General features: G+C 41.0%; 1 protein-coding gene across 1 annotated transcript in view; it reads right to left on the minus strand.

Annotated features, from left to right (window-relative positions):
- grm5b (glutamate receptor, metabotropic 5b) overlaps positions 1 to 17,169 on the minus strand; it is a 700,030-nt gene that overhangs the window by 140,829 nt on the left and 542,032 nt on the right. Inside the window, exon 6 of the mRNA XM_041199276.1 lies at positions 6,287 to 6,413. Within this exon, the coding sequence (XP_041055210.1) occupies positions 6,287 to 6,413 (127 nt within the window). The remainder of the gene's footprint in view (positions 1 to 6,286; positions 6,414 to 17,169) is intronic.

Consider the following 17,169-nt stretch of genomic DNA (forward strand, 5'->3'; position numbering starts at 1 on the left):
CTCCTGATTGAACCCCTTCCTCTTCCCAATCCTTCAATCCTGACCCCATCTCACACCCCCATGGTTGCAGACTTACCGGTTTCTGTGGCCCTCATCAACTAGCTCCCTGCCTGACTTTAGGCGAAGTCTATCAAACAGGCTGGACTCTGGGTGGGGAGCTGATTGATGATGTCATACAGACGCTGTGGAGTTAAAACTCCATAGGATGGTCCAAGGTGGTCAAATCCTGAATTCTGTGTTATCCATAATTTTCTGATTGACCCTTTCCCTATGGGGAGAATTTTCTTGTGCGGGGGTTGGGGGTGGGGGTGGGCGCAGGCGGGCGCGTAGCCGAGCAGTGCCCCCCCAATCGGTTGGGTGCCGCCATTTTACATGGGCAAGCCAATTAAGGCCTGCCCAGTATGACGCGCACCCGGAAGCGCTGGGTGCTCCCTGTGCGGGCGTTGTGGGGTTGCCTGAGTCGGGGAGTGCGCTCTTTTGCGCATGCAAAGAGCTGCCTCAGGGAGATTAATTGAAGTTCTGAAAATTTTAATAAAGAAAAACATTAAGAAATGTCCCCTCATGTGAAAGTGTCACATGAACTGGGACATGCCCATGAATGTTATTAAAAATTTTCATAAAACTTTAAATACCTTCATGAAACCTCATCCCTCCCATGGATGAGGTTCTATGATAAATGTGAAGGCCGCCTGGGCTCTTTGCCTGCCCATCCAACCTTAAGGTTGGACGGGCAGCTCCGTTAAGTGTTTTAATTACTATTTAAATAGCCCTAATAGGCCTTTGACCATTTGGCGGGCACGCAGCCGACATGGGTGCGTGCCTGCCGATCTAAAAACCTGAATGACGTGCAGTGATGTCGAGACGCATGCCCGATGTCACCACGTGTCATTTTACGCGTTGGCGAGCATGCCCCGCCCCTACTCGCCGACCCGAAAATTCTGGCTATTGGCACATTGCCGCAACTATGAGGTTTGCAAATAATAAGCTAGAATGATGCCCTTTTGGCTGTTGCTACCAGTTAAGTAGCTTGTTATTTATTTCACAAGTTTCAAATAGTAGATATAGCATGATTAGGATGACTTATAATAAAATTCACATTTGTTATCAATATTACAGTACTGTATGCACCAAAGCCATTTATTCTCTTCTTCCTCACTGATTAATGGGGTAATTTTAACTTTAGATAACTTAAATAGTAATCATTATTTAAAATTAAAATTACCTCAATGAGGAAGGAGAGAATTAAGAAGAATGTGTGTGATAGTAAACCAGGAGCTAATTTTGCGCCACTCCCGGTTTTCCTGATTGAAATTAATGGAAAATCAATGTGGTATAGGTTTAAAATAAACGGCTGATTTGCTACCAACTACTTTATGGTTGGAGATAAAAGTTAAAAATATCCGCTATATGTCTTCTTCATTTTTTGTGTCTTCCTGTTTTCTATTTGGTTATTTTCTACTCTTACTATTTACCAATTATATTGTACGAAACATTTCTCTTCAACTTCAGTTTTCTTTCCAATTGTATTCAAAGATAAAAAATTCTACCCAATCATATTTAACCCAATCACCCTATCCAAAAATCCTTCAAAGGTATTACTACACAATCATGGAAATTTTCAGCATAGATGGAGGCTCAACATGTCTGTGCCAGCTCTTCACTGTAGCAATCTAAAATTAATCCTATTGCCCTGCTTTCTTTCCATAGCCCTGTATTGATCTTTGTTTCAAATATTTGTACAACATTCCTTTAAAGATGCAATGCTGTCTGACTCAACTGCTCCTTGTGACAAAGCTTTCCATGCTCCAGCAGTGCTCTGTGTAAATACATTCTCCTAGTTTCTTTCTTCAATCACTAGGTAATAATTTTAAATTGATGACTTGTCATTACTGACTCCACAACCAAAGGAAAGAGTCTTTCTTTTTTCACTCTATCAAAGCCCTTCATAATTGTTTTTTTTAAAAATCCTCGCTTAAATTTCCTCTTAAACCTTCTCCGCTTCACTGGAATCCAAGCATTTCAAATCTCTTCTCATAACTCTGGTTTCCATTTCTGGCAATAACCTGTTGAATGTATGCATGCTGAATTTGGCTTTAATGTCTTGTCTTTTCTATAATGAGGCACCAAAACTGCACATAGTATTCTATCTGTGGGCTAACTGGTATTTTGCCTAAATATGCCATTACGTCTTTACTACTTTTAAATATTATCACTTTAATATTTAATTGTATTCTTTGCTCCTATTTATAAAACCCAAAATTAAATAGAATCTACAAGACGGAAACAGGCCATCTGGCCTGAGTGGCCCATGCTTGTGTTCCATACGAACATCTTTCCACCCTAGTTACCTTTTCCCATCCTGTCCCTCTATTCACTTTTCCCTCATGCATGCATTAAGCATCCCCTTAAATACTTCAGCCACACCATGCAGTAATGAGTCTCACATTCTCACCATTTTCTGTGCAAAGAATTACATTTTAATTCTTTACTCGAGAAACAATTTCTTCACATCCAACTTATTGAACCCCTTCAAAATTTTAAAGGCTTCCATCTGATCCCCTCCCGGTCTTCTCTTTCCCAGAAGAATCAACCCCAGCCTGTTCAATCTTTCCTGGCCTTTTGTATGGTTTTATCTATCTGCACTCACAACTTCAGGAAATGATGTATATGAACTCTAAGGCTGGTCCATTTACTCACAATCCTCAGATGTTTCCACTGAATTTGTACCCCCATTACTTTTTTATCCACCAAAAATATATCATCTTACAGATCAATATCAAATTGCTTTTGCCACCTATCCACGCATTCTGCTAACCTGCCTAAGACTTCCTAACATCATTCACAATGCTCCGTGTTGTTGCAAAACTTCCTCAATTTTCTGATATTTTCTCAGCTCAGAATTGTGTTTCCTATATCCAGGTCCAAATTATTTATGTTTACTGAGAAAAAAAGTGACCAATGCTGATTATTCTGGTACACCAACCCCAATCCTTCTGCAATGTAAGTAACACTCAATGCACTAAACCTTTTTTTATAGTCTATCACTTAACTTTCTATCTTTCCTTTTATGTTTTAGTAATTTCTCCTATGAGAAAATTATCAAATGCATTTTGAACATCCATATACACTACATCTATTCTATTCCCTTTATCCATCCAATTGGTCATTTCTTCAGGAATATATGCTCAATTTGTCAGACCACAACTTGTCCTTAACAAATCCATGTTAGCTTGATTATGTGTTATTTATTTCTAAATGGTCAGAAATTGTATCACAAATCATGGATTCTGAGTTTATATTAGACTACCTGGATTATAGTTACCAGTTTACTATTCATTCTTGAAAAAAAGTGTCACCTTGACCACTCTTTGGTCCAGTTTTCATATTTAAGGAACATTGAAAAACTGTGGCCATAGCTTCTATTATCTCTGCATTCTTCAGGTCACTTAACCCTTTGAGCCATTCACTGGGATCATGGCTGATGTGCGACCTAACTCCATCGGGAGAATTTTATGACCTCCCCCAACCAGGTGTGATTTTGGTAGGGGTGCACATCAAATAGGATGGGTGGTTAGCCAACCACGTTCCTGTCCACCCCAGGGCTGTCCCCATAATACAGTGGGTGGGCAAGGTATCAGCCAGCCTGTCGGCCTAAACTGCCTCCGCCACTATAATATGGTGGCAGTGGAAGGCGGAGAAAAGTGGCCATCCTACCTTTTCACCATCTATGGTGAAAAGGCACAAATGAAGTGGGGTACCTCCTTCAGAGGTTGCCCCATGTGAATCAAGAGCACTCCCCTCCAGGATGTTACTCCTCCTTTATGCCTCTCCTCCAGTCTCCAAAAGCTGACTCCGATACCCTCTTCTCCCCCTCTCCCTAGGGTCCCCAATCCCTTCCTGCCCAAAAATCCCCAACTTACCTTCATCTGGCATCAATGATACTTCTTTCCGGGGACTCCCTTATAGTCCTAGCAGCAGCCATTACTTGCTTTTAGCACTGCCGGGATTACTCAGCTGCCTGACACAATCAGATTGGCTGGAAACTCTCGAGGGTAGGAATTCCTATCCCTGAAGTGCGGAAGTCCTGCTCTCACCTCATTAAGGCCATCCCTGGCATTTTATTATTGCAGGGCAGCCTTTTTTTTAAAGCTGGTCATCTTACAAGTAAGTTTTCTAATGGGGTGGGGGGGGTGAGCAAGCGGCAACTCCCATAAAATCCAGCACCGTATCTTTGCCCCAAATCCCTTAACATGTTCAGCTGAAACAAACAGTATCAATCTCTGATTTAAAATTAACAGTTGATCTAGTATATCCTTGCTTTGTCACTCACCAGAAATTCTAGACCATTAAGAAAAACTAATTTAAAAAATATTCATTTGGTAGTACAGAACTTGGGCATTGCTAAAAAAAGAGACATGTTGTTGAGGCTTTTCATCTTTCACTCATCAGGACAAATTCAAAAGAATACCAACTGTAAAGGGAACAACAATTTATACTGTATGAGAAAAGAGTGATGATTGGTTGGCAAGTGGTCTCTGATTAGTAGAGTCATTGCCATGGAGAATGCATCAGTTAAATGCCAACCTCTCGTTAAATTCAAACCAGGTGGGTCAATTCTGATTGGTCAAGGCATTGCCATGGGGAATGACCCAAACTTTTGTTTAGTTGGAAAAGGTGCAATGCATGGACATGCTCCTATTGTCCTTTGCAGACAGAAGGAGCATGTCCACACATTGCACCTTTGGGGAGGTGATAGCATAGTGGTATTGTCGCTGGAGTGATAATCCAGGGTAATGCTCTGGGGACCTGGGTTAAAATCCCACCATGCCATGGCAGAATTTGAATTCAATAAAAAAAAGCCTGGATTAAAAGTCTGATGATGACTATGAAACCATTGTCGATTGTTGTAAATGCCCATCTGGTTCACTAATGTCCTTTAGGGAAGGAAATCTGCCGTCCTTACCTGGTCTGGCCTACATGTGACTCCAGATCCACAGGAATGTGGTTGACTCTTAAATGCCATCTGATCTAGGGAGCAACTAGGAGTGTGTAATAAATGCTGGCCTGGCCAGCGATGCCCACATCCCATGAATGAATAATTTTTTAAAAAAGGAGTCCCCATGGCAATGCCTTGACCAATCAGAGTTGACTTGCCTGGTTTTAATTTGAACTTAACTGTTCCCTGATACATTCTCTATGGCAATGCCTCTACCAAGCAGAGTGCATTTTCCAACCAATAAGTACTTTCTTCTCATGCAGTATAAATTGTTGTTCCCTTTACAATTGGTATTCTTGTGAATCTGTCTTGATGAGTGCAAGACAAAATGCTTCAACAGCATGTCTCTTTTTTCAGCAATAAAAAATATTGTTTAAAGAAATGTAGTTTAAAAGATCTAGTATTGAATCATACTGGAGATATTTAACAACACTGCACAAATATCAAAATATTTTATCAGCAATAACTTTGTTGTTCAACAATAGTTATTATTCAGACTTTTTTCGAAAATCCAGTCGCACCTGATTGAACGGGAAAAGGCAACTTTTTATGGGGCTTCTAAAAGTGAAATGACAACAAAAAGGGGAGGCTTTTGCTACATCAACTGATTTCACGGATTACTGGTTCAGGGCATCAGGAGGGAGTGGGGATGGGGTGGTGGGTTTCATAGCACAGCCTGTGGCTGGAGCTGTGAGCAGTAGACCACAAATTCTCAGGATTTCCGGGCTAATCTGCACTTAAATCTGAAGATATGGTCAGTTTCAGAGAACTAATGACAGTTCACTGACAGTTTGCCATCAAAAACACTGCAAATTCAGGGCTCTTCCTCTTTTGGACTGCTACAGTCATAGACCTTGGATTGTTTTTCCTCTGAAATGTATTTATTTTTTATTAATTGCGACTGTTTTAATTATTTTTAGTAAGCAATTGTTTCAATTGATATATTTGGTTTTCATGCTCAGTCATTAATTTATATCGCTGAACTAAATAATTCATGTATTGATTTCCTTCTGACATTACAGGTTGAAATCATCCATCATTTGTAGATTAACATTTTAAACTTAATCATGAACTCAGACAAAATAATAAGCCATGGAGCTCAGGTCAGGTCATATCTGTCACATTTAATGTGTGGAAATAATTTAAGAATGTTATTCAGTTGTGTTAATTCATAAAGAGTTGGCTTACATTACCATATCACTGTACTAATGCTACTCAAAATTTGCAATACCCAAGACAGTTTTGGCTTTGGCCACAGGTTGTTAAGGTAGAAACAGTGTCAGCTCTTACCTCTGAGATCGTCAGTTGGCCAAGAGCCTAGGGTACAAGCCTGGCAGGTGTACTCATCAAAGACAAACTCATTTTCCTTACATGGGGTACAGGTCCAGCAGCAGCTCACCTCTCCTTTCCGGATCACCTGTTCAGATTGACCAATGACACATTGACATGTTAAAAGAAAATTATGATTCAATCAAATTGCGTTGTTAACTAAACACTTTCACAGAGTTCCAATGAATTAACTATGTGATTTTCTTATCACTGAGATCCATTCAGAAACTGTCATTTCCAGTGTCATGAGGATTTGTTTGTAAAGTTGAAGCGTCCAAACAGTAACTTGTGTTACATGCAGTAAATGAAGGCATTTATAGGTTTTTCTGTTGGCTATCCCACATACATCATGATAGAGTACAAGTACAGAAATTTTGAACTAAATTAATTGCACTACTATAGTACCACCTTAGGCTGCCGAGCAAGTATCACAGCAAAAAACATAATTATTATTAGATCTTGTGATTTTACCTGTCTTAACATAAATGTAGAACATACATAAACAAGCACAATACAGCTGATAACAAGCAGCTGCTAGCACAAAACTCTTGTTTTCATATTATTGTACATAAATTTTAAAAATATACCAAGGTTTATCACTGTTATTGCCAGAGGGAAGATAATGATTAGTTTTCTTCATCCACAGCAGACCTGTGGGCATTAAATATTTCTGTATAATGGAGAAGTAACAATTCAGCACCAATGTTAGAGTTCTGGCTTACTCAGTGGAGGTCTAATTTTCTAATATAAGTACAGTTTCATGAACTACTGAAGTCAGTGGTGCCATTTAGGAAATGCCAACATTGAATTTCAATGCAGCAAGGTTTCAGGGAGGAACATCTGCTTTTGATGGTGTTGGTTGATGGAGAAATGTTGACCATAGCCTCACAGAACCCCTTCCCCTTTGCAAAGTGGAGTGGGATCATTTTCATCCACCAGAATATGCAGACCAGACCTCTGTTTAATATCTCATCCTCTAACAATACAGCAGTGCCTCAGTACTGTACTGAAGTGACAGACTAGATTGTGCTCAAACCTTGCAATAGGGCTTAATCCATAATCATCTGACTGGGAGATGGCAGCAATATGGTGTACTTGTGCATAAATCATTCAAAATGTCAAGGCAGGTTGAGAGCGTGGTTAATATAGTATACAGCATCCTAGGTTTTATTAATAGGAGCATTGAGGACAAAAGCAAGGAAGCTACGTTGAACTTCTATAGAACACTGGTTCAACCTCAGCTGGAGTATTGCATCCAGTTTTGGGTGTCACACTTCAGGAAAAATGTGAAGGCATTAGAGAGAACGCATAAAAGATTAATGAAAATGGTTCCAGGAATGAGGAAGTTCAGTTACGTACATAGAATGGAGAAGTTGGGACTATTCTCCTTGGAGAAGAGAATGTTGAGAGGAAATTTGATAGAGGTATTCAAAATCATGAGGGGTCTGGACAGAGTAGATGGGGATAAATTGTTTCCATTGCTGGAAAGATCGAGAACCAGAGGTCACAGATTTAAAAGTAATTGGCAAATGAAGTAATGGAGACATGAGGAAAAACTTTTCAGGCAGCAAGTGGTTAGGATTTAGAATGCACTGCCTGAAAGTGTGGTGGAGGTTGATTCAACTGAAGTCTTCAGGAGACAATTGGATTATTATCTGAAAGGAAGAATGTGCAGGACTACAGGGAGAAGATGTGGGGAGGGGTGGGTGGCACAAGGTGAATTGCTCCTTAGGAGAGCCAGCACAGACATGAAGAACCTCCTTCTGAGCTGTAATCATACTGTAATACCAAATGGCACTCAAATGGAAGCCTGCTGTTTGTCTGCCTTAAAAATCAATTCATTAGCATAGTTCCAGGTCCAGATAAAACCAGTACAGGGTGCAAAATGTGAGGGAAATTTAATGGAATGGAACTAGTTAAAGTAGAGTGTTAAATAAGGTGGTTAAAAAAAATCTGTAAACTTTTGGAAAGGTTTGAAAGGTATCTGAATACATTAGTTGCCTTGGGCAGAGCTGAAAGAGAGAGGACAAAGAAGTGGCAGACAAAAATTTAGGGGAACTGGAGATGGGCAATAAATGCAACCTTGCTATTTTGACCTACGTTTTGAAAACAAATACAAAAATGTTGTCAAAGGAAACCTAAGATGCAAGTATGAGTTGGCAAGTAACTGATAGTGAAGCACAAAATCCAACCTCCTCTTTGATGACTGCTGAAAGGAAGAGGGTAAACTTAAAAACTGGGAGCAGGAGTAGGCCATTTGACCCTTCGAGCCTGCTCCACCATTCAATATGATCATGGCTGATCCTCTATTTCAACGCCATATTCCCACTTTCTCTCTATACCCCTTGATGCCCCTAATACCCAAAAAATTATCAATTTCTTTGTTGAATATACTCAGTTACCCAACCTCCACAGCCTTCTGTGGTAGAGAATTCCATAGGCTGACCACCCTCTGAGTGAAGAAAGTTTTCCTCAGCTCAGTCCTAAATGGTCTGCCCTGTATCCTGAGACTGTGGTTCTGGTTCTAGGCTAACCCAACCAGGGAAGCATCCTCCCTGCATCTAGTCTGTCTAGCCCGGTTGGAATTTTATACGTTTCAATCAGATCCCCTCTCATTCTTCTAAACTCTAGTGGATACAGGCCCAGTCGAACCAATCTCTCCTCATACAACAGGCCTGCCATCCCCGGTATCAGCCTAGTGAACCTTTGCTGCACTCCCTCTATGGCAAGTATATCCTTTCTTAGGTAGGGATACCAAAACTGCACACAGTACTCCAGGTGTGGTCTCACCAAGGCCCTGTATAACTGGTGTAAGAGATCACTACTTCTGAACTCAAAACCTCTTGCAATGAAGGCCATCATACCATCTGCCTTCCTAATTGCTTGTTGCACCTGCTGTTTACTTTCATTGACTGATGCACAAGGACACCCAGATCCCTTTGTACATTCACATTTCCCAATATATCACCATTTAAATAATACTCTGCCTTTCTGTTTTTCATACTGAAGCATATACCTTCATATTTATCCACATTATACTGCATCTGCCATGTGTTTTCCACACACACAACTTGTCTAAATCACCCTGAAGCTTCCTTGCATCCCCCTCACAACTCACAGCCCCACCCAGTTTTGTGTCATCAGCAAATTTGGAGATATTGCATTTGGTTTCCTCATCCAAGTCATTTATATATATATATATATATATATTTATATATATATATATATATATCTCATGAATAGCTGGGTCCCAAGCACTGATCCCTGCGGTACACCACTAGTCACCATCTGCCATCCGGAAAAAAACATTTATTCCCACTCTCTGTTTCCAATCTGTCAACCAATTCTCAACCTATGTAAGTATATTACCCCCAATCCCATGTGCTTTAATTTTGCCCAAGCCTCTTATGTGGGACCTTATCAAAAGCCTTCTTGAAATCCAAATACACCACATCCACTGGTTCTCCCTTATCTATTCTACTGGTTACATTCTCAAAACACTCCAGTAGATTAGTTATGCATGATTTCCTTTCATAAACCCATGCTGACTTTGTCTAATCTTTTTAATGCTTTCCAAGTGTCCTGTTACCACGTCTTTTATAATGGACTAGCATTTTCTCCACTACTGATGTTAGGCTAACTGGTCTGTAATTCTGCTTTTTTCCCTCCTTTTTTTAAATAGTGGGGTTATATTTGCCACCCTCCAATCTGTAGGAAATGCTCCAGAGTCTATAGAATTTTTGAAGATGACCACCAATGCATCCAATATTTCCAGGGCCACTTCCTTTAGTACTCTGGGATGTAGATTATCAGGCGCTGGGGATTTTTCAGCCTTTAATCCCTTTAATGTAGGTCCTCAAGCATTATAATCTCCGGATTACTACCCGACCCACATGCAAATTGGCATAGGGACTCGAGAATAAGTGAAATAAATACATGGCTGAAGGAGTGGTGCGGGAAAGAGGGGTTCCATTTCATGGGGCACTGGCATCAGTATTGGAACAGGAGGGGTCTGTACCATTGGGACGGTCTCAACCTGAACCAATCTGGGACAAATGTTCTAGCGAAAAGGGTAAATAGGGTGGTCAACAGGACTTTAAACTAGAAAGTTGGGGGGGTGAGGGAAGGGTAAAACTCCAAGAAGTATGACTACTGGGAAACAAAGCAGCCGGTTAGCATGTTGGGGGTGTGGATTCAACTTCATGGAAAATTATGAAAAACTGAAAAGAAAGGAGAGTCCAGGAGAGGCTATTAAAGTCCCCAGAACACAAAATAGGAGAGTGTTTGGAAAAGGCTAGGAATCTAACTTCAAGCACATCAGATAAAGGGACAGCAATGAGAAAGGGGACGGGAAATACAGGACTGAAGGTGTTGTATCTGAATGCACGCAGTATACAAAATAAGGTAAATGAGCTTGTGGCGCAGATTGAAATTGGCAGGTATGATGTGGTGGTTATCACGGAGACATAGCTGCAAGGGGATCAGGACTGGGAGCTAAATATCCAAGGATATACATCCTATCGAAAAGATAGGCAGGTTGACAGAGGGGATGGGGTTGCTTTGTTAGTAAGAAATGAAATTAAATCGATAGCAAGAAATGACGTAGGGTCGGATGATGTAGAAACTGTGTGGGCAGAGTTGAGGAACCGCAAAGGTAAAAAAAACCATAATGGGAGTTATGTACAGGCCTCCAAACAGTAGTCAGGATGTGGGGCACAAGATACACCAGTAGATAGAAAAGGCGTGTAAGAAAGGCAAGGTTACAGTGATCATGGAGAATTTCAATATGCAGGTAGACTGGGAAAATCAGGTTGGTAGTGGATCCCAAGAAAAGGAATTTGTGGAATGTCTACGAGATGGCTTTTTGGAGCAGCTTGTGGTGGAGTCCACTAGGGAACAGGCAATTCTAGATTTAGTGATGTGTAATGAGGCAGATTTGATAAGGGAGCTTAAGGTGAAGGAACCCTTAGGAGGAAGTGACCACAATATGATAGAAATTTACCCTGCAATTTTGAGAGGAAAAAGCTGGAATCAGATGTAACGGTATTACAGTTGAATAAAGGCAACTACAGAGGCATGAGGGAGGAGCTGGCCAGAATTGACTGGGAGATGAGCCTAGCAGGGAAGACAGTGGAACAGCAATGGCAGGAGGTTCTGGGAGTAATTTGGGATCCACAGCAAAAATTCATCCCTAGGAAGAAGAAGCATACTAAAGGGAGGACGAGGCAACCATCGCTGACAAGGGAAGTCAGGGACAGCATAAAAGCTAAAGAGAAAGCATACTATGTGGCAAAGAGCAGTGGGAATCCAGGGGATTGGGAAGCCGACAAAGACCAACAGAGGACGACTAAAAAAGAAATAAGGAGGGAGAAGATTAAATATGAGGGTAAACTAGCCAGTAATATAAAAGAAGATTGCATGAGTTTTTTTAGATATATAAAGGGTAAGAGAGAGGCAAAAGTGGACATTTCGCTGCTGGAAAATGACGCTGGAGAAGTAGTAGTAGGGAACAAAGAAATGACGGAGGAACTGAATAGATACTTTGCATCAGTCTTCATGGTGGAAGACATGAGTAACATCCCCAATGTTCAAGATAGTCGGTGGGGGCAGAGGTGATTATGGTGGCCGTTACCAAGGAGAAGGTGCTAGGAAAACTGAAAGGTCTGAAGGTGGATAAATAACCTGGACCAGATGGATTATACCCCAGAGTTCTGAAGGAGATAGCTGAAGAGATAGTGGAGGCATTAGTAGTGATCTTTCAGGAATCACTGGAGTCAGGGAGGGTCCCAAAGGACTGGAAAATCGCTAATGTAACTCCCCTGTTTAAGAAGGGAGTGAGGCAAAAGACGGGAAATTACAGGCCATTTAGCCTGACCTCGGTCGTTGGTAAGATTTTAGAGTCCATTATTAAGGATGAGATTTCAGAATACTTGGAAGTGCATGGTAAAATAGGGCAAATTCAGCATGGTTTTATCAAGAGGAGGTCATGCCTGACAAATCTGTTAGAATTCTTTGAGGAGGTAGCGAGTAGGTTAGACAAAGGAGAGCCAATGGATGTTATCTACTTGGACTTCCAGAAGGCCTTTGACAAGGTGCCGCTCAGAAAGATAAGAGCCCATGGTGTTAGAGGCAAGGTACTAGCATGGATAGAAGATTGGCTGTCTGGCAGGAGGCAGAGAGTGGGGATAAGTGGGTCGTTCTCAGGATGGCGGCCGGTGACTAGTGGAGTTCCGCAGGGATTAGTGTTGGGACCACAACTTTTCACTTTATACATTAATGATCTAGATGAAGGAACTGAGGGCATCCTGGCTAACTTTGCAGATGATACAAAGATAGGTGAAGGGACAGGTAGTATTGAGGAGGCGGGGAGGCTGCAGAAGGATTTGGACAGGTTAAGAGAATGGGCAAAGAAGTGACAAATGGAATACAACGTGGGGAAGTGTGAGGTCATGCACTTTGGTAGGAAAAATAGAGGCATAGACTATTTTCTAAATGGGGAGAAAATTCAGAAATCTGGAGTGCAAAGGGACTTGGGATTCTCTTAAGGTTAACTTGTAGGTTGAGTCGGTAGTTAGGAAGGCAATTGCAATGTTGGCATTTGTTTCGAGAGGACTAGAATATAAAAGCAGGGATGTGCTGCCGAGGCTTTATAAGGCTCTGGTCAGACCACATTTAGAATATTGTGAGCAATTTTGGGCCCCGTATCTCAGGAAAGATATTCTGGCCCTGGAGAGGGTCCAGAGGAGGTTCACGATAACGATCCCAGGAATGAAAGGCTTAACATATGAGGAACGTTTGAGGACTCTGGTTCTATACTCGATGGAGTTTAGAAGGATGAGGGGGTATCTGACTGAAACTTACAGAATACTGAAAGGCCTGGATAGAGTGGACGTGGGGAAGATGTTTCCATTAGTAGGAGAGACTAGGACCCGAGGACACAGCCTCAGAGTAAAGGGAAGACCTTAGAGAGCAGAGATGAGGAGAAACTTCTTTAGCCAGAGAGTGGTAAATCTATGGAATTCATTGCCACAGAAGGCTGTGGAAGCCAGGTCATTGAGTGTATTTAAGACCGAGATAGATAGGTTCTTGATTGGTAAGGGTTACAGCGAGAAGGCGGGAGAATGGGGTTGAGAAACCTATCAGCCATGATTGAATGGTTGAGCAGACTCGATGGGCTGAATGGCCTAATTTCTGCTCCTATGTCTTATGGTCTTATTATTTGTCTAGCAGCATTTCTTTACTAATATTAATTTTCTTCAATTCCTCCCTCTCACTAGACCCTTGGTTCCCTAACGTTTCTGGGAAATTATTTGTGTCCTCTTTTGTGATGACAGGATCAAAATATGTGTTCAATTCTTCTACCATTTCTTTGTTCCCCATTATAATTTCCCCTGTTCCTGACTGTAAGGGACCTACATTTATCTTTGCTAATCTTTTTCTCTTCACATATTTATAGAAGCTTTTATAGTCAGTTTTTAATGTTTCCTGCAAATTTCCTCTCATACTCCATTTTCCCCTTCTTGATCTATCTTTTTGTTCAGCTTTGCTGAAATCTAAACTTCTCCCAATTCTCCGGCTTGCTGCTTTTTCTGGCAATTTTATATGTCCCCTCTTTGTGTGTCTAATACGATCCTTAATTTCTTTTGTAATCTATAGTTGAGCTACTTTTCCTGTTTTAGGGTGCTGCAGGAGAGGCACTTGTGAGGAGGGTGATCCTTTTTGCCACTCTATGGCACCCAATCCCATTAGTCAGCATTGCAGAATACCTGAATTAGTTGATTAGGTGGGAGCAAATGGAAGTCGTATGTGACTCCCAGCAAAAACTAGCGGGGATGACATGAAGCAGATGGGTGGTAGCGGAATTTTAGGCATGAGTGTTATCCACCACATAGCATAAACATTGCTGATCTTATAAAAAAAATGAATAGTCCAACTAACTGTGAGTAACGTTATGGGATATCTGCAGTGATATTCCTAGCATTCAACATTGCTCTGGTATTAAGGACAGGAAATACATCTTATGTCACTTTCCTGTCACTAATGTATAATTTCATGGAATCAAAGAGCATTACAACACTGAAAGAAATCATTCAGCCTGTCACTCCTATGAAAGAGCTGTCAAATTTAGTCCCACAGCCCAGCTAATGCCCCATAACACTGCAAATTATCCTGCTTCAAATAAATATTCAGTGGCCTTTTGAAAGTACCCCTATGGAATCTTATTTCACCATACCTTTAAATAATGTGTACTTGGTCTTAACTACCCTAAGGCCAGGATTTTACAGCCCGCCACAGCGTGTCTTTCCCCGGCGGATACGGTGAACCATTTAAATATCCATTCATTTCAGCGAGACCGTAATATCCCACTGGGCAAGAGTAAAGTCCTGCCAAATGTGTGAAATATGTTCTCCTAATTTACTCTCTAGTCCTTCTTCCAATTACTTTAAATGCCCTCTAGTTACTGACATATCAGTCAGAGGAAACAGATGCTCCCCAATTGCTCTTATCAAAAACCTTCATTATTTTGAACACCTCTATTGGTCCTCCCTTAATCTTTCCTGCTCTAAGGAGAACAGTCTCAGCTTCTTCAAGCGCTCCACATAACTGAAGTCCTTCATCACTGATGTCACCCTGGTAAATATCCTCCATAACTATTCCAAGGCCCTGACGTCCTTCGTAAAGTCTAAATGCATTCATCCATATTAGGCTTGATTAAATATCCCCCCCTCCCCCTCCATCACTTTGAAAGGAAAATCCTTGTCAGGATGCTAGAAGCCAGCCAAATATCACCTCATGTAAGATTCAATGGTACACTGAAAAAAAAATCTCTTATATTGTATCTAAGGATGTAACAAAACCATTTTTATCTGTATTATTCCTCTTCATTTTGTAGTTATGTTTCTTCCCCTCTTTAAGATTCATTGAGCATTGCTCCATTCTTTGGTTCATGTGGTGCTTGGCTAAGCTTGGTCTTCTGTTGGAGTTGCTCCAAATACAGTCATTTGTTGATAGAGTAACTGAAGCTGACTTGCCTTCTAATTTACCTCTCCTCCCTCTGATCAAATACTTGCTGAACGAGTTTGAAATGAAAACTCATTATGTGTTTAATCATAGTAATATATCAGCAGGAGACCACTGCACGGCACAGCACAATGATACATCATCACAATGCCCCCCCGTCAAGCCTAACAAGTTGTTGTTTATTTTTTTGAATTTGACAAGCTCAGTGTTGTTGGACACATCCATGACTGGAAGGCAATCTACAGCAAAAGCAGATTAGACAAGACTGAAGCTCAAAACTGAATTATCAGCCTCAAAACAGCAGAGACAAATGAAGCCTTAAAAGCTCTAAGGCTTCATAACATTACTAATGACAGCTTACCGACAGCGCCAGCACAGTATGGTGCAAACTACCGAGGCATGTAATTTGCAAATTTTATTTATATCTTTCTAGTTGATCAGTCTGTGACAGTCCTCCTAAGACTTTTTGATATTCCACTGCTTCATCGCCAGGTTTTACATATAATCCATTGGATAAGCTTTATATCAAACCAAAAGCAGCTAGCCAAAAACAGTCTGTTCTACATGGAGATAATGGCCTTGATTTTAACCCAACCTGACAACTAAAATCAGGAAAATCAACTTAACAGCCCTTATCCATTGGAAACTTGCTGACCACGATTTTTACTGAGGTACTGACTCAGGTCAAAAATGAAGTTGTTTGTAAGAAACAGGTGTCTCATGAACAAATCAAGTAAGGATCCAATGGTGCCACTCTGCCACAATGTCATGCAGCTAACAAAGCTATTCTATTACAGCTACAACACTGACATCTACCAGACAATGTGGAAAACTTCCCATATATGTCCTGTCCATTAAAAGCAAGACAAATCCAACTCAGCCAATACCACTGCATCAGTCTACTTTCAATCATCACCAAAGTGACGGAAAGTGTCATTGACTGTGCTATCAGTGCTATCAAGCAGCAGTTCTCATCAATAACCTGCTCACTGATGCTCCATTTGGTTTCCACCAGGGCCCCTCAGTTCCTGGCCTCATTGGAAACTTGGTCTAAATATGGACACAAGAACTGAATTCCAGGTTTGAGGTGAGAGGGACTACCCTTGATATCAAGGCAGTATTTGATTGAGTGTGGCATCAAAGAGCACCAGGAAAATTGAAGTCAAAGGAATCTACAGCTAGAGTCATACCTAGCAGAAAGGAAGATGGTTGTGGTTATTGGAGGCCAATTATGTCAGCTCTAGCACACTGCATCTCAGTTTATCAGGGTACTATCCTAGGCCCAGCAATTTCAGCTGTTTCAACAATGACCTTCATTCCATTATGAGTTCACAACTGGCAATGTTCACTGATGATTGCACAGTGTTCAGTATTATTCACCACTCCTCAGATACTGAAGCAGCCTGTGCCAAAAAGCAGCAAGCCTTAAGCAAGGTCCAGGCTTGGCTAATAAGTGGCAAGTAACATTTGTACCACACCAGTGCCAGTCAATGAAAGTTTCCAACAAGAGAGAATCTAACCATTTCCCCCTGAAATTCAATGGCATTGCTATTGCTGAAGCCCCCATTATCAACATCCTGGGGATTACTATTAACCAGAAACTGAACTGGACTTGCCATTTAATACAGTAAACTTTGTATTATGTGGCATGATACCAAATGGAATTCTCTGCTAACCGTAATTTCTATGTTCCCCGAATATGAATCATAACTTTACCAACTGAAAGCAATTATGAAGTTATCCAGTATTTGTACCTGTATACTGTATTATTTTATACTTTAATTTATGTGTTAATGTACTGTTGAAGATTAGAAGTAAAAAGA

The sequence above is a fragment of the Carcharodon carcharias genome, chromosome 11, assembly GCF_017639515.1.
Source record: "Carcharodon carcharias isolate sCarCar2 chromosome 11, sCarCar2.pri, whole genome shotgun sequence".
Taxonomy (NCBI): Eukaryota; Metazoa; Chordata; class Chondrichthyes; order Lamniformes; family Lamnidae; genus Carcharodon; species Carcharodon carcharias.